This window comes from Marmota flaviventris, chromosome 19 (assembly GCF_047511675.1).
Source record: "Marmota flaviventris isolate mMarFla1 chromosome 19, mMarFla1.hap1, whole genome shotgun sequence".
In the NCBI taxonomy this organism is placed as follows: Eukaryota; Metazoa; Chordata; class Mammalia; order Rodentia; family Sciuridae; genus Marmota; species Marmota flaviventris.
Window position 1 is genome coordinate 36,530,537 of NC_092516.1, and position 23,911 is coordinate 36,554,447.

The 23,911-nt window shown below is 44.3% G+C and overlaps 1 protein-coding gene and 1 pseudogene across 7 annotated transcripts in view; one reads left to right on the forward strand and one right to left on the reverse strand.

Annotated features, from left to right (window-relative positions):
- The window catches only part of LOC139702950 (diacylglycerol lipase-beta-like), a 51,912-nt gene extending 38,743 nt beyond the window's left edge, over positions 1–13,169 (reverse strand). For all 7 annotated transcript variants that reach the window (XR_011705520.1, XR_011705519.1, XR_011705518.1 and 4 more), the window contains exons 1-4: positions 12,909–13,169; positions 11,892–11,956; positions 1,716–1,796; positions 1,502–1,629 (exon numbers count right to left, since the gene is read on the reverse strand). Coding sequence is in view for 4 of the 7 variants with exons in the window: in XM_071605701.1 (XP_071461802.1) it covers positions 1,502–1,629; positions 1,716–1,796; positions 11,892–11,906 (224 nt within the window). In the remaining 3 variants the exon portion in view is untranslated. The remainder of the gene's footprint in view (positions 1–1,501; positions 1,630–1,715; positions 1,797–11,891; positions 11,957–12,908) is intronic.
- Positions 13,170–13,406: 237 nt separating this feature from the next.
- Positions 13,407–23,911, forward strand: part of LOC114079051 (guanine nucleotide-binding protein subunit alpha-12-like) — a 36,806-nt pseudogene continuing 26,301 nt past the window's right edge.

A 23,911-nucleotide genomic window follows, 5' to 3' on the forward strand; every position in this document is an offset into this window, starting at 1 on the left:
GGGAAATGTGATTCTATTACTAGATATTAAGAAATTATTAAAAAGAATTAAAGCTGGGTGGCTGGGTGCAGTGGAGCATGTGCCTGCAATTCCAGTTACTCAAGAGACTGCAGGTGTAGGATCACAAGTCTGAGACCAGCCTGGTCAACTTGGTGAGACCCCATCTCAAAAAATAAAAAGGGCTGGGGATGTAGCTCAGTAGTAGAGTGCCCCTGGTTCAATCCCCAGTTCACCCCCCAAAACAAAACAAAACAAAACAAAATTACCAAGCCCTTTATCTTTTCTTCTTTCTTTTTTTTTTTTTTTAGAGTTTTACAGTTACATGGAAATCAGTTTCAGTTTGTGATCCCCCTTTTCTCAGCCCCTAACCCCTTTATCTTTTACTTATATTAGGGTTATTTACAGATAAAATGATATGCTCTCTCAGATTTGCTTCCAAGTTAACTCAGCTGTGGGGGACGTGGGAAGTAGGGTGAAGGTACATAAAAAGATGAGCCATATGTTGATAGATTATTGTACTGAAGCTAATTAAATAGAAGCTCACACAATGAACTCTCTCTACATGAATTTTTGGGATGAGGTTTCAGGCCCACCTTAAACTCCTAGGCTCAAGTAACCCCCCACTTGCCTCAGCCTCGTGGTAGCTGGGACAACAGGCACATACCACTGCACCAGCTATGCTCCCTACTCTGAGTTTTTAATTTTATTTAAAAAATTGTAGGGGCTGGAGTGTAGCTCAGTGGTAGAGCACTTGCCTACTACATCTAGGCCCTGGGTTCCATCCCTAGCACTGGGAGGGGGGGAAAATAAAGGATCTTTTATCTCTTCACTTTTCTATATTTTCCCAATTTTCTATAATTAGGCACAAGGCCCTTTTTTATTCTCTTATTTTTTATTCTTAATTTGTCTTTTTTTTTTTAACTGTGGTACAATTAAAAAAAATAATCAGGGTGAAAGGTTACAGAGGACAGTCCAATCAGAATAATGAATCAGCAAAGAAAAATACTTTGCAAATTCATAAGAATGTCATTATTTATCCAGATCCATAGAATGTACACGTCCTAGAGACTCCCTAACACAAACTACGGATACTAGGTGACAGAGATGTGACAATGTAGGTTTATCAGAGGTGACAGGTGACAGCTGGGGGTGCTGACAATGGGGGAGGCTTGCAAGTGTGGGGGAGACAGGGACTTTCTGTACCTTTGCTCAATTCAGCTGTGAACCCAAATCTGCTCTAAAAAATAGTCTATTATAAAATGAATCTTGGATTTACATCATTTCAGCTCAGGAGGCTAAAGCGGGAGGATCAAGTTCAAAGTTAGCCTCAGCAATTTAGTGAGGCCCTAAGCAACGTAGTAAGACCCTGTCTCAAAAAAGGGCTGGGGATGTGACTCAGTGGTTAAGCACCTCTGGGTTCAATCCCTGGTTCCCCAAAAAGATAAGTGGACCAGACAGCTTGTGGGCAGCCCCTGTTAAGCGCTGGACAGCATGGCATTACCTTAACAGCCCTCGGGGCGGGGAGAAGGCATAGGCCCGGACTTGGGGGTAGGAGCTCCGGAGCATGATGGCCAACAGGGCAGCTGCTCCTGCGCCCAGGCTGTGCCCCACCACAACCAGCCGGTATTCCTGGAGGACGAAGAGCAGAGTGAGTAACTGCGAACAACAACACACGGCTAATGACAGGGGAAGGAAAGAACGAAACAGGATCTCACGGGAGCGATGCTGAATGCTTGGCTCAGAATCCCATCATTGATGAGTCGTCGGTAAATGTATCTGGCAGCCTGAGCAATGCCCTGAAACAGACAAGCAGGTCAGCACGGCTCACACACAGGACCCCACAGTGTGTACTCACTGCTGACTCCCTAATGACCTCCCCAACGGGACCCGACCCAGTGGTCAGGGGCCCTACTGTTCTCTGCTGCCTTCCTGGCACCTGGGCCAGACCCTGGCATGAAACAGGTACTCACTACACACATAGTCTATTATAAAATGAATTAAAAAAATAATCAGGACGCCCCAGGTGTGGGAGGCCAACCTTACACGTGACTGAGTCACACTCCCCGGCTGGGTGCTGAGGTGCTCAGTCACAGAAATGTGGCAGAGCTTTCCCCACCCTTCTTGGGTCTGAGGGTCGGTGTCTTGTGCCTGGGTGTGTCTTGCTACAGCCCCATGAGTGAAGCTACGCTCACCTGTTCCTTTGTAATACAACCCCTTGCCCTGTGTTTTTTTTTAAGAGAGAGAGAGAGAGAGAGAATTTTTTTAATATTTATTTTTTAGTTTTCGGCGGACACAACATCTTTGTTTGTATGTGGTATTGAGGATCGAACCCGGGCTGCACGCATGCCAGGCGAGCGCACTACTGCTTGAGCCACATCCCCAGCCCCGACCCCTTGCCCTGTTTAGGATAGAATCTTCCATGGAAGTGCCTTGTGTGTGTGTCCCCTTCTCTTATTGTACCTTTGGGTATGGCCTACCCAGATGTCAGTCAACCTGCTGACAGTGGACATCATGAAGATAGACTCAGCCCCCTGAAACCTGACCCCTTGCCTCATTTGAATAGCTTCTCCTCAGCGAGTGCTCTTGCTCTCTCTCTCTTTCTGCGGACCTTTAAGATCAGAGGAGCCATCACAGCGACCCCAAAGAAAAAGGTATTTGTGTCTCTTGTGTGGTTATTTTGCGCAGCCCAGTTAGCCCAGTCCAACTGGAGTGACCCCTGAGCCTTCTAGTCACGAGAACAGAAACCAGCACCCAGGAGCACCCTCCCACGCCTGCACATATACTTCTGCAGCTTCCACTGTGGCTGCCTGGTGCTTTGCTGTGCGGATCTGCTGCAGTTTACTTCAGCCAAGTTCCTGTGGTCGGTCAGATTTTGATCATAAATGACTGACCACTTCTGAACAATGTTAAAGCTTACAATACAGTTATTTTTTAGTTTTATTTTTGGTACTGGGGATTGAACCCAGGGATGCTTAACCACTGAGCCACATCCCCAGTCCTTTTTATTTTTTATTTTGAGATAGGGTCTTGCTAAGCTGCTGAGGCAGGCTGAGACTGGGTCTCAGCCTTCTGAGTCACTGGGATCACAGGTGTGTCATGTCTAGCTACAATACAGTCCTTAACCAATGACACTGAGTATTCCCTGGCTCCACAAAGGCCAAAAAAAAAAAAAGTTCGTCAAAAGTGAGTTCTAGGAAGTTCAGGTTTGGGCTTAACTTCAAAGAATAAATTTTAAAACTTTCTAACAAATACAGCTATTTAGCTATTTTACATCAGAGGCTCCTTGAATTATGCAGTCCCAACAGAGGAGACAACCCCGCTGGCCAGTCCACTTGTGGACAGTTTCTCTGCCAGGCCCCAGACAAGAGGGCCTTGCCCTGTCCTTGTGTGGCTCACAGTCTATGAGGAGGAGGGAAGGGGATCTGTTATAAGATGGGAGACTGATTGTGATCATCTCTACAACAGCTGCAAATACGATTGCGTAATGTGCTAATTCTGCAAGCAGAACACCACACAGGATAGATCAATTGGAAGCTCTGACACTCTGTGCCCTTTCAGACAGGGTTTCCTGACCCCAACTCCAGACTGCCACATGGTTCCCTCTAGGCACTGTTTATCAGGTTCCTACCCTTGGCCAGTTCTGCACACAGAGCCAAAGAGACCGTGGCCCACGGTGGCTGCGGGTGAGCATCCCTGGCACGTGGTAACAAGGGAATGCCGAGATGGCTCCCAGAGGCACGGGGCTGGGCTCTGACCACTGAGGACAGCGGCAGGGCCAAAAGCAGAGAGTAGGCCTGGGGCAGCGGCGCCCCAGCCGGAATACGAACTATACTGGAGATGGCAACTGGTGTGAGGCAGAGGCCTCTGCTTGGGGTCACAGAAAGCCTTTCTCTGAAAAGAGCCCATGAGTTCTGAAGGCCTCCTGGGCTCCCTGAGGTGTTCAAAGTTCTTTACACACACAATAACAGTTAAACTGCAGTCTTTTGTGAATTGATGTACAAAAGGACAGCTAAAGGTTAAAGAAAAAATTCCCACTGGGAGTGTCGCTCCGGGGCAGAGTGCTTGCCCAGCCCGCTTGAGGCCCGGGGCAGAGTGCTTGCCCAGCCCGCTTGAGGCCCGGGTTCAGTGCACAGCCCACACTCACACTCATACTCGTCGATTTTAAAGTGATGACTACAGAAGTAGCACCTGTTCATACCAAGGATATAAAAGCAAGTCAAGTCCTTGCCTTCCTCTGACCTTTGGAAGTAAGTCATCCCAACTTTCCCTAAATGTTAACAAACTGCTCTGCAAACATCATGAGTCATCAGGGAAATGCCAACCAAAACTACAGTGAGATGCCGCTTCACACCCCCCAGGACAGCTATCATCAAAGCCTGCAAATAATAAGTGCTGACAAGGACGCAGAGAAAATGTAAAATGCCGCAGCCACTGTGGAGCTCACTTGTGCTTCCTCACCTTCAAACACAGGATCACCACACAACCCAGCAACTGCGCTCCGAGGTACCAACCCCAAGATTGAAATGAAAGGAGGAACTTGAACAGATGTTTGCATACCCATGTTCACAGCCATACTAGTCACAACAGCCAAAGGTGGACACACCTCAAGTGTCCACGGGCGGGTGAGTGAATTGAATACTCTTCATTTTGCCTCCAGAACAAAACGTTAGTTCTCCCTTAACCTTTCTGGCCATTTTCCTTTTCAATCTCTTCTGCTGGTTCCTCTCTCCTTCAAGTAATCATAAAGTTGGAGGGCCCCAGGGCTCAGTCTTTGGTCTTTTACTCTTTTTATCTGTGCTTGCTGCTTTGATGGTGAGTCTGCCTAGCTTCTTGGCTAATTTAATTGCCATCTATACAATGACACTTCTCAAACTTACATGACCAGTTCAGGCCTCTATTCTAAACTCCACACAGATACATATGTCCCATACCTGAAATACATACTCACCACACCTGAAATTCAATTGCTATTCCTGATCAAGCCTGTACCTTCTCTAACCTTCTGAACCACTCTGCAGTATTTGCCACAATCACCAAAGCAATAAGCAAGCCAGTATTTGCCACAATCACCAAATACTCTGGCTTATGTTCTAGTTTTCTCTTTCACTATAGGAAAGTCCACAGCCTGCTACAGAAGTATCAGTAATAGCATGACTTGGTTTCTCTAATTCCCAGCTGGGAACCGAGAATTTCCTTTCTTTCTATTTACACATTCTAGGAGAGGAGAAGCACATTTCTGAGAATGGACAAACAGCCTACCAAGAAATTTAAATGTGGATCCTTTGAAAAAACTGTCCCACTCACAAAAACACACCAGCACTAAAACGGTTTCCTTTAGAATCATCACCTCTGCGATAAGATAATATAACATGGTCCCGATCACATACTGAAACATCAGCAGGAAACAGGAACTCCATAGAATATACTTGATGCAGCTTTGTGGACATGATGTGGACCTAGCAATGATGTCTACTGCCTATCTTACCACTTTTAGGTGGCTATTAAGTTTTATACACTTGCCAAGAAAGGATTATGAAACAGGTAAAAACAATAGTTCCAGTTGATTTCATCTAAATGGGAAAAGAAAGACTCCATCATGTTCAGGGGCCATGTGGGACACTGATAAATTTCTGATATTTCTGAATGTTTTGGCTTCTCCATGTGAAACCATCCACAAGGACAGGAAGGGTCCTGCTGGTAGGAGATACTGTGTTGTCTTTCAGTTCTATTTGCTAGGTGTCCAGGGACCAGGCTCAGGGGTCTGGAAGGGCTAAAGGTGGTCAGGGCAGAGAAAGCCCAACTGCAGATGGGACACATGGAGACAGAAATGGACCTCCCTCAGCCAGAATGACCTATAACATGCCTGCCCAGCAGGTGATAGAAAGTAAAGCATGGCTTCCAGAAGCTCTGCCCATACTCCATGCAGGCATCTGAAGACTTGACTTGGGGCTACCATGGTGAGGACCCACAGGGCCCATAGTTTGTACACTGCATCACTTTGCCTCACTAAGTGGACCTAGCAATGATAACTTACTTATTTTTTAGAAAAATAAGACTGGTTTCATTTACTCTGGCGATGGGTCCATGTTTAATTATCCACCTGATATTTACCAATACAGTCATGTGGATTGGATAACAATAGGCATATCACCAGCACAATGCCTTCAAATCACTCTTAAGGAGAAGAGGGGGCAATGTGGAGAAGTCATCAATTCAGGAAAATTCAGGTAAGGAAAGAGTCTTATAAATACAAAGTACATGTAATAAGACCATACATACCTATGACTATAACGAAGTGAACTCATAGAATCTCTTTTCTAAACCAGAACAGTGCTTGTGGTAAAAATGTCCTAGGGACATGCACTTTATCAAAAACACACTTAAAATAAACATACTAAACTGGATGTGGTGGTAATGCCTGTAACGCTAGCAACTAGGGAGATTGCAGCAAGAGGATCTCAAGTCCGAGGCCAGCCTTAGCAACTTAATAAGACTCCATCTCAAAATAAAAACTAAAAAGGACTGGGATATAGCTCAATGGTAAAGCACCACTAGGGTCAATCCCCAGTAAATAAACAAACACACCATTTCATTTACACGTCTCCTCTACAGAGCTTATTTGAGTCTTTCCCACTAAGGGAGTCTTAAAGTGAGTTTAAGAAGGAATATTTCATTATTTTCAGAAGCCCAGTATTTAGGAGAGTACTTACATTTATGAATGAATAAATTAGTGATTACTTAATTAATAAGGAATACTAACTGAGGTAAGGAAGGCTATTCTGGGGTCAAAAAAGTTAAATGGGCCTTGTATATTAAAAGTCATCACCAAATGCAAGAGACTGAGGGAACAGGGCATGAAGAAACAGTCAAATGTTAATGCACCTTATTTTAACTCTCAATTTGCTTTTTTAAAAAATTGCTTATAACTTTGCCTTATGAGGGAAATAAACAGTATATGATGAAAAAATTAGAGTTGTTTTTAATGCCCACAACATGCTGCTGGAAAACAGCATTCTCATGAATGTTCCAAACTGAGTTTTTTATTTGATGATGGCTTTCAATCATTTGCCTGAGTTCACTTTTATCCACAAAAGGAGAAATTTTATCCACAAAAGAAAAAATTTCACTGTTCCTACTCTGGCATAAAACAAAAAGTTTTACAATGAATAACTTTGATAAATGGGTTTCAATAAACCTAGATAAACTATTGTTAGAAACAATCAGAACTGTAGCATTTAAGGGCTTTAGGTCAGTTTTATAGGACAAGGGTACAATGTAATGTCTGCTTAGCCAGGTAGGAATGCCTGTTGTCCAGCCACTTGGGAGGCTGAGCAGGAGGCTCCCTTGAGTCTAGGAACTCTTCATCAGCCTAGGAAAGACCATGAGACCCCATCTCAAAGAAAAAGTGCTTATTAAATATATTATTCCAGAAATAGTTTTGTAATAATAAAACTCAGGACCGAATTATGTTTTCACCAAAGCCAAAGCAATGGGCCTGAGGGTGAGGATAATTTTGTGAACTTCTCAATGGACAACTTCCTCAGAGTTGGATTTCGGTGCAGGCAATGCTGTCCTCCACTGCTGCAGGGAAGGAGCCTTCTCCTTACCTCTCTGAGACTCTTTCTGGGAGTGGCTGGGGAGGATAGGAGTTCAAGGTAAAGCACTGGAACTCCATTAAGTAAACAATGAGAGAAAATGCATATTCCTCAAGACCATAAAATGAAAAAGACCAAGAGGAATTCAACAAATGGCCTGTTAGCTTGGTTGCCTCTAAAGGTCAGTGATCTCATGTGCATCACTGGGAACCAGATGAGGAGAGAACAGCTAAACCCTCCCAAGGCCAAAGGACTGCAAACTGGGGTCTGCCCAACCAACAAGAGTGCTCTTGTACATCATGCCAAACATTCTCAGTTTTACAGACTCAAGAGTGAGTCCATCAGTATGCACCTACACCCCAACCAAGGAACATGTCACATGCAGCACTGAAAGGGAGGGAAGGTCAAGATTCCCAGAAATGAGAACCAGAGGACAAACCCCTCCCACTCCCACCACTAATGTCACCTGTTTAAGATCCTGCACTGGAACACTGAAGGATAGGATGCTCTGGATCTGGGAAGCCCATCCATGCAAGCTTTCTCATTCTGAGAAATGTTAAAAAAGGTGAAATACTCCATTTCTCAAAATGAAAATATTTCAGAATATATGGTAATGCTGGAAAATGAAATATAAAGACGATCAACTTGGAAGAAAATGTTTACCAACATGACCAAACTAGAAAAATTTAAAAATGCTCAAGAGTACTCAGTAAACAAGAAAAAAGCAAAATAAAGTAATTTCATAATAGAAAGATCTGCATGGATGTTATGAGTAGGCATTTTACATAAATGGGCAAGTCTGAAAAGGCTCCTGTACAGTTCCATGATTTGACAGTCCAGAAGGGACAACAACATAGAAACAGTAAAAAGATAAGTGGTTAACAGGAGTTGACGGTAGGACTAAGCAAGAGACAACATGGGGCATAGGATTTTAGGACACTGTAACTGCTCTGCATGAACCTGACGGTAGTCAGTGGATACCACATTATACATTTTGTCAAAATCTGAACCAGAAGCCTCTGGGATAACTGGGACTACAGGCCTGCACCACAGCACTGCACCTGGCTCATTTTAGGAAATAATAAAGTATTGATACTAAATCATCAGCTATAACAAATGTATAACCCCATTCATGATTAAGAAAAACATCAGCAGACTGACATACCTGGGTCCGGGTCATGGAAACACCGTCACATTCCCCATCTGGCACTTTAGTTGGAAACCCGAGCCCCCTTGTGCAGCGCCCCCAGAACCCCCTCATGGCATCCTTTACACATTTCAGCCTATTTGTTACATCCTTTTATCAGACGACTCACTTTCCCAATTAAAAGGTTTCAAATTCTATGAAGGATGAAACCCAAACCTGGTACAGCACTGTTAGATCTTTCGTCAGTCTCAGTATTTACCTTCATTCTTGGCTCTGGAAGTGAAACTTGTTACTGGTCCTCTGGAAGCCTTGCTCAGGGCACCCATGCAGTCTCCTAAACCCCTTGACTGACCTCTATGACTCCTCAAGCCGATCACACTACCACCACAGAAATTCCTCCTCATCCCCTGAGCCTTTCCCCTCAGTGAATAACAGAAATGGCACCTTGACAACACAATAAACATGACTTCTGCTTTGCCATCACTTCAGTTTCCCAGGCATTGAGTACAGACCCCTTTTACTGCTACCAGTTACTCTATGGATTGTTCCTCAAAGGAGCATCTGGGCTCCTCAAGGCTAAGAAGTGCCTCTTATAACCCCATCCCCAAAGCTGAAGTCAAGAGACAAAATACTAGATGAGGAAAAGGGCCAGAAAAGCAAGCCTAAGTAAGCAGGAAGCTGCCTTTGGAAATCCTTCAGGAAACAGAGGAGAGAAAAGTGTCTGTGGGGGCAGGACTGGTCTCCACAGCATCCAGCTGAGAAGCATCAGGCAATGACAGGAGCACCCAAAGACCACACTACATCCACACTGTAAGAAATGAAATGACTTTTCCGGCAAAGGAAGGAAGATACCAGGAAGTCAGATGGCTGACCCTGTGTGCTCCCTCAGTCTGGGACTGCTCTCCCCCTAAACCTTAGCCTCATGAGCTAATTCCTAGAAGACAGAAAGAAGCACACAGGAATGTCACATCCTACCCCCACCACTGAACAACACCCAGAACATCTGCAGCCCAAGCCTGCAACGTGTCCCCTCTCACTGACTCAAGGACCCCCCACCATCCAGCCGTGCACCCCTCTCCTACATGCATCAAAGGTTTTCCTTTTTTAGTGGATCATACCCTTTTTTATTCCTCCCATCAAAACAAAACAAAAATCCTATTTTGACCTCAACTCCTACTCTAGTTACTGGCCAATTTCTCTTTTCCCCCCAAAATTTTGGGTCCAAATTCCCCACTCAAAAAACAAAACAAAACAAAAAACAAACAAACAAACAAAAACCAGGAATATACCAAATCTACCACTCTCTCTTAAATCAAATCAGATCTAGCTAAACAAATCCTCAAGGAGTCAGAGGATCTCCCCAGAATTGAATCCCATGGCCAGTTCTGTCTTTAGGCTTAACTATGAATAGCATTTGACATAGTTGCTCCTCCACACTCAAACCTTTCATTTCCTTGGTTTCTGAAACCTCGTGCTCCCAGTTCTCACTCTTGCCCCACCCAGTCCCTCCTTCGGTAGCAGACTTTGCATGTGGGAGAGTCCTGGACTCACCCCCTTGTCTACCTCCCAACACAGTTTTCCATGCTGATTCCCAGTCCAGTCTGTCTCCTAAAGTCCCAACACATGTCCTGCACTCTTGCTATCACCACTTTACCTCATGTTAACAGAACCAATTAAAAATGGCTAAAACCTAATTTTCTCAAACCTGATTTTCCCACCATCTCTCCATTTCCAATTTAACAGAAACCTTGTTTTCCTAGTCACTCAGGGAGCCTCTGAAGAGCTTTCCACATGCACACAGCCTGATCAAATTAAAGTTTCAGGAGAAATTCTCAAGGCAGAAAGTGCATTTGAGCTAGTGAAGGAAAGAAGTAGAAGCAGAGAAAGGGAGTTTCTCCAAGAGTACAAAAACATCCTCCCGCAAAATGTGATAACAACGGTGGCAGGGAGAGAGTAAGGGGAAAGGATAAAAATCTTAGAATATGAAATTAACATGCTGGAACAACTGCACATGGCAACAGAGATGGAGAAATTTAAAGGATCCCATTTTTTTCTGGACAGGGTCACAGATTGGACAATGCCTCAATGAATAAGTAGGGGCAAGAATAGGAGACATAGGTGGGCAGGGGGCAAAATTGATGATTTGGGGATCCACTGCATCTATAAGCTTGAGGTACCCTCTGGACACACCCCTTGGAGATTCTCTAAAGGCAACTGGACAGAGGCATCTGATCCCCTTGGGGAAGCAACATGGACTCAAGGTTAAAGCACTGGACGGTGAGATTAGACAGGAGTAAGGAGAGTCATGAGCTATAGGCAAAAGAAAAATATGTGAAGAGAGCAGGAGAACTCCTCAGATTCAAAAAGAGGGCAACAAAAGAAATGGAATAAAAAATAACAGGGGAGACTGCAGAGTGTCTAAGACAACGATGGGCTATTAGCCCTGGGTGTGCATGTTAGAAATACCCAGTGTACATTAGGTCACTGGCAACCTTCACCAGAACAGGATGAGGGAAGTGTCAGGCACAGAATGGAGACCGTGGGAGGCAGGATAAAATGGGAATGGGAAATGAGGACACCTCTGCCAGGGATTTCTACTGCATTGTCTGCTGTGCAACCCAGACCAACCTGCAGAAAGAACTGCTTAGACTCACTTAAGGGTGAAGCCATTCCTCCAGCTAATCCAGGCTTTATCCCTGCATGGAGCAAAATGTCCATATGGCAAAGTTTTAGTCACCAGAAAGATCGTGTGTGCTGAGTCCTTCCTGGGCACTATGCTGTCTGCTCACATGACAGAAAAGTAAGGTATCAGTGGCAGCAGCTTACAGGTTATTATTTGGGAAGGCTATTCACAATTACATCAAAGAAATGTTTAAAATCCACGAGAAAGGAAACATATCATTTATGGTCAATGTAAGTCAAGGAATGTACGATATTTATACTTTTTTGCCAAAAATAGGAGACATACATGTACTATGGTTTTAAGAACTCTTTAGGGATCATGCTATTTATACATATGAATATAGAAAATCTGCTGAGTGCTGATTGCTACCATTTTGATTATATCTTGACTCTTTCTATTTTCATGTTTTGAAGTTGGAACTCTTATTGCCTCAGGACAGAATAAACACATGAACAGAAAAACTCACCAGGGATTTACTCATGTTCTGCTGCTCTCGGAAAAATATGGAGAATTGTGAAAGCAGAGGCGGATCTGGGAAAGAAAAATGCAAGCAGCGTCATTATAAGTTATCTGACCTGTCACAGCAGGAATCTCCTGCATAAAAACCTACCCAGAAAGTTCTGAGGACACAATATGGAAGACTGTCTCATTAGGCCTTTTCAGAAGGGATTGGAAAATACTCAGGATGGTGCCTACCTATATGTTCGCAACCCACACATAATTAGAGGTGAATAAGTGTGAATTAACGTCAAATTTAATTGAAATAATGTGTTATCCTTAAATGTAAGCTAAAAAAAAAAGGAATTCTGCTACAGAAAACTCATTTACTTTCTTACTTTTCAAACTACTGAAGATCAGAAAATTCATGAAATTCTCTGACTTACAGTCACCATGGTTGGGACTTTAATCATACAAATGTGAGTGGCCTGCTCAAAAAGATATCCTATTAAGAAATGTAGTAACTTATATGTAATACAGTAGAAGGAACCAGGCCTAGAAGTGCCTAAAAACACCTGGGTAACCTTTGTCAAATCATCCACCATGTCCTCCTCTATCAAACGAGGCAGTAAAAGGCTTTCCTGGATCCACACTGCATGACTCGACAAAGGCAGAACTAAGAGGCAAACGGTAAGGAACAGCGTTGCTGATGGACCTTTAGAGACATCTGGAGCACTACGAGGAGGAGGAGGAAAGGGAGTCGGGGTGGAGAAAGGACTACAGCCAGAAATCCCAGATGAGGCCGGTGTCCACTCCTCCTCAGGTACACTGTCCTCAAAGACCCACCCACCGAGCGTCTTGTCCCTCCTAGAGCTGCACAGCATCGACCCCGGGCGCGGGCGGTTCCCGTGGGTCTCTGCAGCTCCGGGATGTCCGCCCTCGCCCTCGCCAGGCCTTTCTGCTACTAAGGAGTCGGGGCTGGACCTAACGCACAACCTCGGGCCGCGCCTCCCTTCGGGACCCAGATCCGCCCCTTAGGACTCACCGTGCCGCGGAGCGCCGGCCCGGGTCGCGCAGCCCCTCTGCCGCCACTGCTGCTGCTTGATCCTCGGGCCCTCCGCCGCGAGCTCGGTCCTCGAGGTAGCGGTCAAGCCAGGGGGGACTCCGGGACACACAGCCTGCGCCCTTCGGCGATCACCCCACAGACTCCGCGGTCCTGGTCACCAGAGGCCCCAGACAGAAAACCAGGGCGGCGGTCACCTGGACGGACAGGAAGCCAGGGCGATGCCGCGGCGAGGCGCATGCGTGAACACGCACGCAGGGAGAACTGCACATGCGCAGGACGCTGCCGGAAGCCTGCGGAATCCCTGCTCGGACTCTATTTCCCAAAAGTCTGCGCGCCGCCGGACTTAGGGAATGATGCAAAGGTCTCTGCCTCGTCCTGCTGTTAAGAGGTGCTGTGCTAAGAGCCCTGGCCGCTGCAAACCCCGCGCTCGGTTTCGCATTTTTCTCCGGTCCCTTTCGGCTTCTAGCAGCCGGTTGTGTGGTTGGTCCCGGGAGCCCAGGTTCTCTCTTCCTCAGAGCCTTCGGTTGGGACCAATGTTCTGACAAACCGAAGAAGGGTGTGTCCTGCAGAAGTTTCTCAAAGGCTAGGCTACAGCAGTTGTCCAGCGATGCTCTCCAAGGAAGGGAAAGAAGACAGAAACCGTAGCTTTTCCAGATCGCACAAGTAATGTGCCCAAACTGCAAAAAGACAGCGCACACCAACTGAAAGGAACCACCTGTGACTGTGCCTGTCCGAGAAGATCACGTTTAGAGTTAGGGACAAATGTCCATCCTCGAAAAGGAGACCATAAGCACAATGGGTTCTCACTATTTTGGGCTGAAATAATGCAACAGTTCTCTGGCCTAATTGGTTCTTAAAAGCTGGTGGGGGAAATAGTAAAAACAAAATCTGCCAACCCAGAAACTCCTCTGCACAAATGCAGAAAGTGAAGACAACCGTTTTTATCCCGAGGAAGCATTGAGCCAGACTGTGATGCGCATCCTAGGCGAACCACTAAGGAGACTGCAGGAGGACGCCTCGCCTTTCTAATACCAAGCAGGGACCCTCCAGCCCGCGCACCCGGGCTCAGGATAAACTGCAGCTGGTCCTGGGTGAAAGCACTTGACGCACCGTGGGCTCGCCATTCTCACAGGACTCATCCTGAGTTCATCTGGTAATCGAGGTGGTCGTCCGAGCTCTTGCCTTTATCCCAACGAAAAGCAAAACTTCTCACATCTCTATGACAAGCAGGTAGATATAGCTCAGAGTAGGGTGCCTGCACCAAACTCCCAAGGTGACAGGGACATAGAGACGCTGTCTTCCTCAAGGTTTACATCTTAGAGAGATGACTCAGGCTTAGAAATGCATTCCTGGCTGGAATGCTGGCAAGCAGCTTATACCACTTTTTTAAAGATTTAGATGTGAATCAAAGGGAGACAGGAAATATTTCTAGGACTAGTTCTCTAAAGGAGAACCTCTGCAAAGGGAGGAGAGAGACAATCTCTACTTTTTGTCAACAAGCACAATGTAATCTTTTATTTCTTATTTATTAAGTTCTTTATTTACAATGCTGAGGATGGAACCCAGCTCAGCCAGCACTCTACCACTGAGCCACGCCCCCAGTCCCATCTTAAAAAAAAACCCAAAAAAACCCATAAGATGCTAATAACAATGTCCAAGAATATGGTAAAATTAAAGGTGTTAATAAAAATAATAACATACTCAGGATAACCAACACAATATATTTTAATATAAAGATGCACTTTCACAAGAATATCTAAATAATAAATCCATTTATGTCATAATTACAAACTACTCCAGAAGAGGTTTTAAAAAATATTACAACATAAAGTAATATTACATGCTCTTTAGATGGGGCAAAAAAATCAAATCCCACATACCCCACTAGGTTTTTATTAGAGAATGTCTTTATGGTGTTGGGTAAGTCAGGAACCTTTCTGTGATTTGCTTTCCTTTTTTACCTTAGAAACTTACAGTTGTAGGTTATTAAGTAGGCGATGATTGGTGTCACATTCTCCATACTCAGAGTTGCCACTGGCCATCTGGATAAGTGGGTTAAACCTTTGACCCCACTCCAGTGCCTTCTTGAGCCAAGAGAGCACACCTACACTCAGCACGCCAATGCAGGTGTGTCAGATGCTATAGAAACATAAGTCCTTGTTCAGGAGCTGGAATAGAGATCCACTTGGGATGAGCCAGCAGGGAACCAAGATGGGGCAACAGGTCAGGGTGAGGAATGGGAAAGAAAACCAGGCTCTGAAATGAGGATTTCCAGATGTGTGCTCTCATCTGGGAGAGAGTAGAGAGGGGCCACCTTGGAAGGAAGATGCAGAGCAGGTGAAGAGGGAAACCCCAGCAATAGACACACAATTCAGCTCCAGTTGTCACTTATTGCTGTGGGACTCACACAACTTTCTGAGTGCAGTTTCCTTGCCTAACAAAAGGAAATAATTTCTGATAATGAATCAGATTCCTTATTTCCCCCAGCATTCCCTCCAGACAAGGTTTAGCATTGTTGTTGTAAAAGGAGAGAGATTTACAAGGACCAACTCCATGATCACAGAGCAAGCAAAGAAGGTGAATTTGTAGCTGAGAGACAATAAATACATACAATATCTATCTTTATTTCTATTTCTGTACATCAGTGCATACCAGCATCTTGAGGCTGACAATATTCTGTCATGTAGATAACACTCATTTTGTTTCTGCATTCATCTGCTGATGGATATTTGTTTAGTTTCCTCTCTTTAGCTATGGTGAATCATGCTGCTGTGAACATATGTGTACAGATCTTTGTTTTAAGTACCTGTTTTCAATTCTTTGGGGTATATACACAGGAGTGGAATTTCTGGATCACATGGTGGTTCTTGTTGAATAACCACCAAGCTGTTCCATTCGAATTTCCACCAGCAATGTTAAGGGAGTTTCAGTTTCTCCGCATCATTTCCAAAATGTGTTGTTTTCCATTTTGAGTAATGTTAACATAGCCATCCTCAGTGAAATGATTTCTTATGGTGGTTTTGGTTTGGATCCCTGTTTGGATCCACTCTGGGATACAAATCAATCATTATTATTTTTATATTAACTATTATTAACTTTTCATACTTTCTAACATAACCCATTTCCCAAACAAGTTGGTAAAGTTTCTTTTACTCACATTCTTGAACTTTATCTTATGACATAACATACATCTCTTTGTTTGTTGCGCTTGTTCTATTAATTCACTGCCACTTATGTTTATGTTTGTTCATAATTCTTAGTTTTATATGTCACCCAAATAATATGTCAGCATAAGTCTCTGATAATTTCTCCTTTTTCACTGTTAGTTTTTATATTTCAGATAATAGTTCATATTTTTTGCCAAATTCCCTCCAAACGATTCCACTGATAAGATCGTAATGCTGCATTCTGTATCTGTTGAACAATGATTGTCTTTGTTCACCTGATTTCACAGAGATTTGTGAAATGGATCCAAGTTTCTGAGCTTCTGCTATCAAACCTCCCAAACCTGGATTCAAAACCTGACTAGATTTGCTTTGTGGAGAAAAAAGATGAGATGTAGTTAGGTTTAAGTAAAGATCAAACAATTGAAAATGAGACTGATTATAATCTATTACTTCTGAATTTTGTTTTATTTCTCTTTACTCATCTGCTTCTCTTAACCACAACACTCTCAACACTTTCCAAAGAGAAACAGCAAACAGAAGTCCAACACTCCATCTATATTCTTGGTAAAGGAGGAATCAAGAGAAACGACATTTGATTTTTTAGGCTGAAAAACCTTTCCACACATGGAAAAACTCATGCTGAATGAGAGAGACACCATACACGCACAGTCGCAGACTTGCGGCTCCAGAGGCTCACCTTGCTAAGAGCCAGTGGAACTTTACTATTGATGGCACTTGTGTCATACAATACTGTTTTCCCTGTAATCCCCTTTTAGAGCAGATGTCTTCTAGCCAATCTCCATAAGGTAACTTGGGCTGATTGACAGATATCACCTGAAAAATCCAGCAGTTCTCAATTTGAAAAACTTTGAGTTTCTGTAATGATTTAAAATCAGAATGGTCAAAGTGCAATGGTTTCTGTCTGGAGTGTTCCTCAACGGCCCACGTATTGAAGGCTTGTGTATGGAAGACCCAAGGTGGCTATAATTAGGCTCCCTCACTGAGACTTTCAGCCAGCTGTTTTAGTATGTAGTCAAGGTCATGAGTATCTTTTATGACCCTGATTCAGCATATGGACTCAAGGTCATAAATATCTGCTGTATGCATTCACCTATGTAACCTGTTGGCACTGCGCCTTCTTTGGCCTGCATATAAAAAAGGTCTATGGAAAGACTTGGGGCGAGGATGCTTCCATCTCTGGATAAAACATGTCTACTGTCCCAACTGCATCTCACATCTTCTTCCACTGCCAGGATCCTGAATCTGTGTCCTAGGGTCTGAGCCCCTGCAGGACCTTCCTCCCCAACCTGAGGTGCTATTGGGATGTAGTAGCTATATTAGGAGATAAGGCCTTGCTTTTGGAGATACTTAAGTTTATGGATGCCTTTGAAGGGATATTTGGACCCTGGCCCCTTCCTGTTTCTTTGCTTCCTGGTTGCCAAGAGGTAAACAGACTTCCTATGCCACCTGCCATAATATATATACTGGACACCCACAGGCCCAAAGCAACAGGATCAAGTGACATGGACTGAAACCTCTTAGACCATGAACCAAACAAACAACAAAAAACCCTTTCCTTCTTTTAAGATAATTATCTCAGGTATTTTGTCATATGTAGCAAAAATGGACTAACCACACTAGGTTATGAAAATAATGTTAAGTATGAATGATGTATTCATGTGTGAGTATGTTAATTTGAGTATGCTTGTGAGCTTAGGAGCAGGTTGTGTTTATATGGGAATGTGTTCATGTTTGTATGTAAGTGATTTGGTGTATGCATGTGAGCATGTTCATGTGTTTGAATAAATGTGTGGCTTCTAACAACAAATGTGTAGTCCTTGGGCACGCTGTGTGTCAATAGTGGATGTTCAGGCAGTCAATCTTTGGATGCTTGAGGGACACAGCCTGATGAAATGGCCACCATCTCAAATCCTGGTGTGCCAGAGAGAGAGAACAGGGCTTTTTCCACCTGTAGTACCAGAAATGGATTACTCTCCCCTGAAAGCTAAGCTCATGATTTGAATTCTCAACTCTCTGGCAGGAATTAGTCACTTAGTTTCACCCAAGTACAAGGGATCCATGAAGTGAAGCTCTACCCTAAAATTAGAAAGGAAGTGAATTAAAAATTTTGGCAATACCCCCACCACAAATAGAAAATCCCCAATAGGAACCACATAGTCTCTAGGTGGTCTTCTTATGCCTTAAATGTTGTAACCCACTGGCTCCTCACAGAAGTCCTTGGGGTAGATACTGTTGTGGTCCCTATTTTAAAGATGGAAAAAATCAAGGTCTGAAAAAAAAATCAAAGCTCTGACCATGGACATGCAAAATTCTGAACAGGGAGTCTTTCACAAACTTGGTATTTGCCAAGTCACATTTTGGCAGTTCAATTAATTTAATCCTTCCTTTCTCTGCTCTAGCTTTGACACAATCAATCAAATATGGTGAGAATCACTCTCATGAAGGAAATAGCAATTTTCATTCAGAATCTGAGTTAAACATCCAACATTTATAATGGAGTCTTCCTTAAAATTGAGTTCTTCTCTGGGGCTCGGGATATAGCACGGGTTCAATCCCCAGCACTACACACACACACACACACACACAATTGAGTCCTTCTCTTCTTGGTCAAATATCTGTGAATTCTGTCTCTGTACAGGTTCCCTGAAAAAATAATTTTTAATTATTTAGTCATCTTTCTGTTCATGGTACAAAATACCTCAAATAATCGACTTTAAAAAAGGATAGGTTGACTCATTGCTTTTGGGGCTGTGAGGAGCACAGCATGGTGGGCATTGTGTAGAAGAGCAAAGAAAAGAAAGAGTTGGGATCCAGCAATCCCATGCTAGGGCTCAGCTCAGCCCAGTGACTTATTTCCTTCCACTAGGCTCTACCTTATAGAGGTCCCACGACTTCATACAAGTACCATGGTGGGGAACAAGGCTTTAACACGTGAGTCTTCAGATGATCTTCCAGATACAAACTTAATCAATAAAGGTCCCTAGGTCCTTCCATGTATAAATATTCTCATTCAAGATTAGCTGAAAAATTGGGCTGGGGATGTGGCTCAAGCGGTAGCCCGCTCGCCTGGCGTGCGTGCGGCCCGGGTTCGATCCTCAGCACCACATACAAACAAAGATGTTGTGTCCACCGAAAACTAAAAAATAAATATTAAAATTCTCTCTCTCTCTCTCTCTCTCTCTCTCTCTCTCTCTCTAAAAAAAGATTATTAGCTGAAAAATTTAATTCTCCATCCTCCTTTCCCACCTCCATGCTGGGATCTGATGGATTACTACTTATGCTAAAGAGTGGAGGATAGAGACAGTTCACGGGAGGTGAGCCTCAGGACCTTATAAAAACTGTCAGCAGGACCATTTCAGCCCAAGGAGAAAACAGACCAGAGGCTGGTGTATCTGGTATGGAATGGCCAATAAACTTAATGTTTGCTTGTTATAAAAGTTCCTGTGACTACTCCATGTATCCCCTTCTGATTATTAAGATTATTCTATTAATAATCAATGGTCCAAAGTGTATAAAAATCCTCATCAAGTTTATGCTTTATACAACTTGACATTTGCTCTCAACTCGTCCATATCCACAGCAGGAAACTATATATTATTATAGCAGCACACAAAGTCATAGAGCATGCTCAGGTTAAGAATTTGGGCATTTTCCTCCATATGCTATCCCATGCCTTTATAGAGTGTTATCATGTCAGTCATTGAATTCCCCATGACTTTCCTATGCTTTAGTGACAAAACCTTGTATTAAATAGCCATCCCTTTGCAGGTAACCACATCGATCATTAGGCTGTGCAGTCTGCCATTGTGTGTCATGCCATCTAAATCCTACTACCTCAATAGTAAGTACTGGCTCATCCAAATGAGTGGGCACATAACCCATCTTGATATCTTCGTGCCCGCAGCTCTTCTATAGCATTCAACTCACCCTGCACAAATGTGAGCTTGTCCAGTTCTGCAGTCTAGAAGGGATTGGGGGTGCTGGGAGCCTCTTGGCCAGCCTTTGCTGCTGCTGAGCATGACCTGGGTCTAAGTCCTAACTAAGGAATGAAGTTGACAATGCTGACACAGAGACTGTAAGTCCAACTTCCAGGGGACATTTCTCTGGGTGCTTCTTGGCATCATGTAGAGAATGGAAGCCACACTTTTACATCTAGGAAACCACATGGGGAAGAGAACTGGAACTGGAATCAGCCAAGGCCTCAGTAACTGTAAAACTCTAAAAAAAAAAAAAGAAAAGAAAAGAAAAGAAAGAAGAAAAGATAAAGGGCTTGGTAATTTTGTTTTGTTTTGTTTTGTTTTGGGGGGTGAACTGGGGATTGAACCAGGGGCACTCTACTACTGAGCTACATCCCCAGCCCTTTTTATTTTTTGAGATGGGGTCTCACCAAGTTGACCAGGCTGGTCTCAGACTTGTGATCCTACAAGTAAAATAAAGGCATTCTGTCCATCTACAACTACAATAAATAAATACATACATACATACACTTTGCAGAATACATTGTGTTATTCATCAGCCAAAACCTTTAGGACACTTTGTGCAGCCCCATGCAGATTGAGATGAACGGGGCTGGGCTTTGCACTGCTCTGGTTTCCACATGTTGGAAGGGAAACCCAACCCTTGAACCACAGGAGCAAAGGCCTCTGTGTGAACCTCCACTTGCTTTGAATTTCCCCTCACCTGTGAGCCCCCAGTTCTGCTCTGACAGTTTCCATCTCCATTAGGGAAGAGTCCACATGGCTGGGCCTCAGATGCTGAATGTTGGTAAAGTTTGGCATTTCGAGGCCGCTCCCCCACCCAGATTTTCTCTTTGAGAAACTGCCTTCTCTTCCCTGGTGTGTGACATCTAATCACTTCTCCATCAGCTACCTGAAGTCCCTGAAGTCCCCTTTGTGACCCAGAGCCTGGTAGGGGATTGGGGGTACCCAATGCTGAATACAAGAGAGTCTCTGCTGGCCTGCAGGGAACATCTCACCCACTGACTCATCACTGCCTGGAAACACCTTTCACTGGTCCCCTGCTCTAGACTCTCCCACTACCTGTGTGCTCTGGTTGGAAGTCAACAGCACACAGTCGCCCCAGCCTAAGACACTGTGCTGGGGAGTTCTGCTGTGCCCCTTCCCTTCTAAAACTTGCCTCTCTCTAGTTCTCTCTAGTTCTCTGCACTAGAGACCTCTAATTGCCTTAGATATTCTGTCCTTTCTGCTCAGGGACACTGCTGACCCCATGTCCCCTCCTTCTCTGTGGATTGAACACTCCCTATCTGGCCAGGGAGCTGGGCTGTCTCTGGGCTGGCCTCTCAGGAATCTAAATTCCTAAACATGAACTTTCCATATATATTTCCTGCCTTTTAAATTCATTTCAGCTGGGACAGCAAACTGGACCCTTAAATCCATGTTGGGCAGAAGCCACCAAAGTCCACCATTGACGCTCATTCTGCTTTTCCCAAGGATGTCACTGGATCTGTGGTCACAGAGGGGAAACACTCTTGGAGGTGCAGAGACCTTGACTCACCAGAGGACGGAGGATGTTGAGAAGAGAGGACAAGGTGTGGAGAACCTGCTGGGGAGGAGGTGAGTGGAGTTTGCTTAGAAGCTTCCTATTCACGGGGACCCCCAAGTTAGGACACTAATTGGAACCAGCCCCCAAAGAGACACATGACATGAGGTGTGGGAGGGGCCCTAGTGAAAGCATTTGTGTCCTCAGGACATTGATGTGCTCAGTGCTTCACCAACCAGGGAAGCTCACCTTGGTTTCAGTGGCCTGAGTTTTTACTGGAATTCATTAGGGAGGCATGATAGTTTCAGTTGTCTTGCAGTAGAACCCAATCTCTAGCCTTCCTCTGCTTCCTGGAGCACTGGCTGACATGTAGCCCAAAGTTTCACACCCTCCCCTCATCATGTGGTGACATTTCTAGTGTGGCTGGCTCTCCCCAATTGGAATTGGCTTGTTATCATAAGTTCAGTGTTGGTCCCAGTGCCCCACTCTAAATTATAGCCCCTCCCTGTTACCCATAAAACTTCAAATACTGGGTAATGCAGATAGCAAATCCATCCAAGCCAAGGAGTCACAGGAAATGGAACAGTCAGAGGAAGACAGCTTACTGAAACTAGATATGTGCCTCTCAGTGGTTCAAATGCCTGAAGCTTGTTCCCCAGTGTGGCAGTATTGAGGTGGTGGAACCTTCTATATGTGGTGCCAAATTGAAGGTAATTAGATCATGGGGACACTCACCTCAGAAGGCATTAATGCAGGTTTCACATACTGAGTTATGAGAACAGGTTGTTATTTAGGGAGTCTACACCATGCATATGACTCCTTTTGCACTTGGCCTGCTCCCTTTCTACTTCTGCACCACATTGTGATGTCTGGGGAGCTGGAGGAATTGCTAGTATTCCAGAACCATGCTCTTGGACTTACAGAACTGTTAGCTCAATTTTCTTCATGGAGACTAGGTGTATAACTCAGTAGTACATGAATTGCTAGCATGCATGTAGCCCTGGTTTCCATCCCTGGCAGTTAAAAAATAAGTAAATAAATGGCTATTCTAAATAAGATATAAAGCCTCATGCCCATTTAATTATCACCAAAATAATGATAGAGATGTTTCTGTGACTTTTTCCAGAAGGACCAACCCAGCCCTTCCCTCTAGGAATCTGCCAGGCTGCTATAGATAAGAGCAGTCTTTCCCAAAGATCCATAAAATGAGAGTTAAACAGTGCTCTCCAAGCTCTGTAATTTTTAGTCAAGATAAATGCTTGTTTAGAATTTTTTGCTTTTTTATATCAAAATACAGTTTCAAGGAACCTTGTAATGACAGAATACACAGGTTCAATGTACCATTCATGCATTATACCCCAATGCATGTGCATGACAAGACTGTACATTAGGAAATTGTCATCTATGCAAGAAGTCTGTAGGTATTTTACCATTTTACCACATGTATAGATGTGTGTAACCTAAACTGAATCAAGACTCAATCAGGAAAAACACCACACCAAGAAAATGCATTCTAGACATTCCCTTGATCTAAGGAGAAACCAGGGAAGAAATGCGGGAGGCCTGTAGGGAGCCAGTGCTCACAGCATATCTCCTCTGAACTGTTATACGAAGCAGGCATGTTCCAGATAGTCCCTAAGTGGGAGTGACCAGGTGCATAGCCTCTTGGGAAGTAAAATCAAGTACTTGCCTTCAGACCTGCTGTGAGCCCAGGAACATGGATTTCTGGTGAGCTGTGCAAGTGGACTTCTGGTGTGGCCAGGAACTCAGTCTTGCAGTGGGAATAGGAAGGCCAAATCGGTGGGGTCAGAAAGGAAGCCTTCCGGTGGGCCCCAAAGTCAGAGTTTAGTGCTTGCCCGCCCAGCATTACCCAAGACAGGCCTTTCCTCAAGAAGGCTTTGCTGGTCAGGGTCTTCTGAAGGGCACTTCGCACATGGGGATCAGGGAAAAAAAAAACAAAACAGTCTGGAGACCCTAATGCTGCCTGATGCCACACTCCCGCTACATAGTTTACATTGTGATTCCCCCATCTCTATCCATACCACCTGGACACTAACCTGTCTCCCACACTCTATGGTAAGTACCCAGAGAGCAGCACTTGAACCTAGTTTATTGCTCTGCTCATCCAACTCATGCCAAATGCTTAGTTAAATTCCTGTAAAAACTCAGCTGAAACCAAGGTCAGCTTCCCTGGTAGGTCATATACATCCATGTCCTCTGAAGATGTTGCATCCAGAGGACATGACAGCCTTCATTCAGACGCTCCTAGACCTCAAGCCATGTGCCTCTTATGTT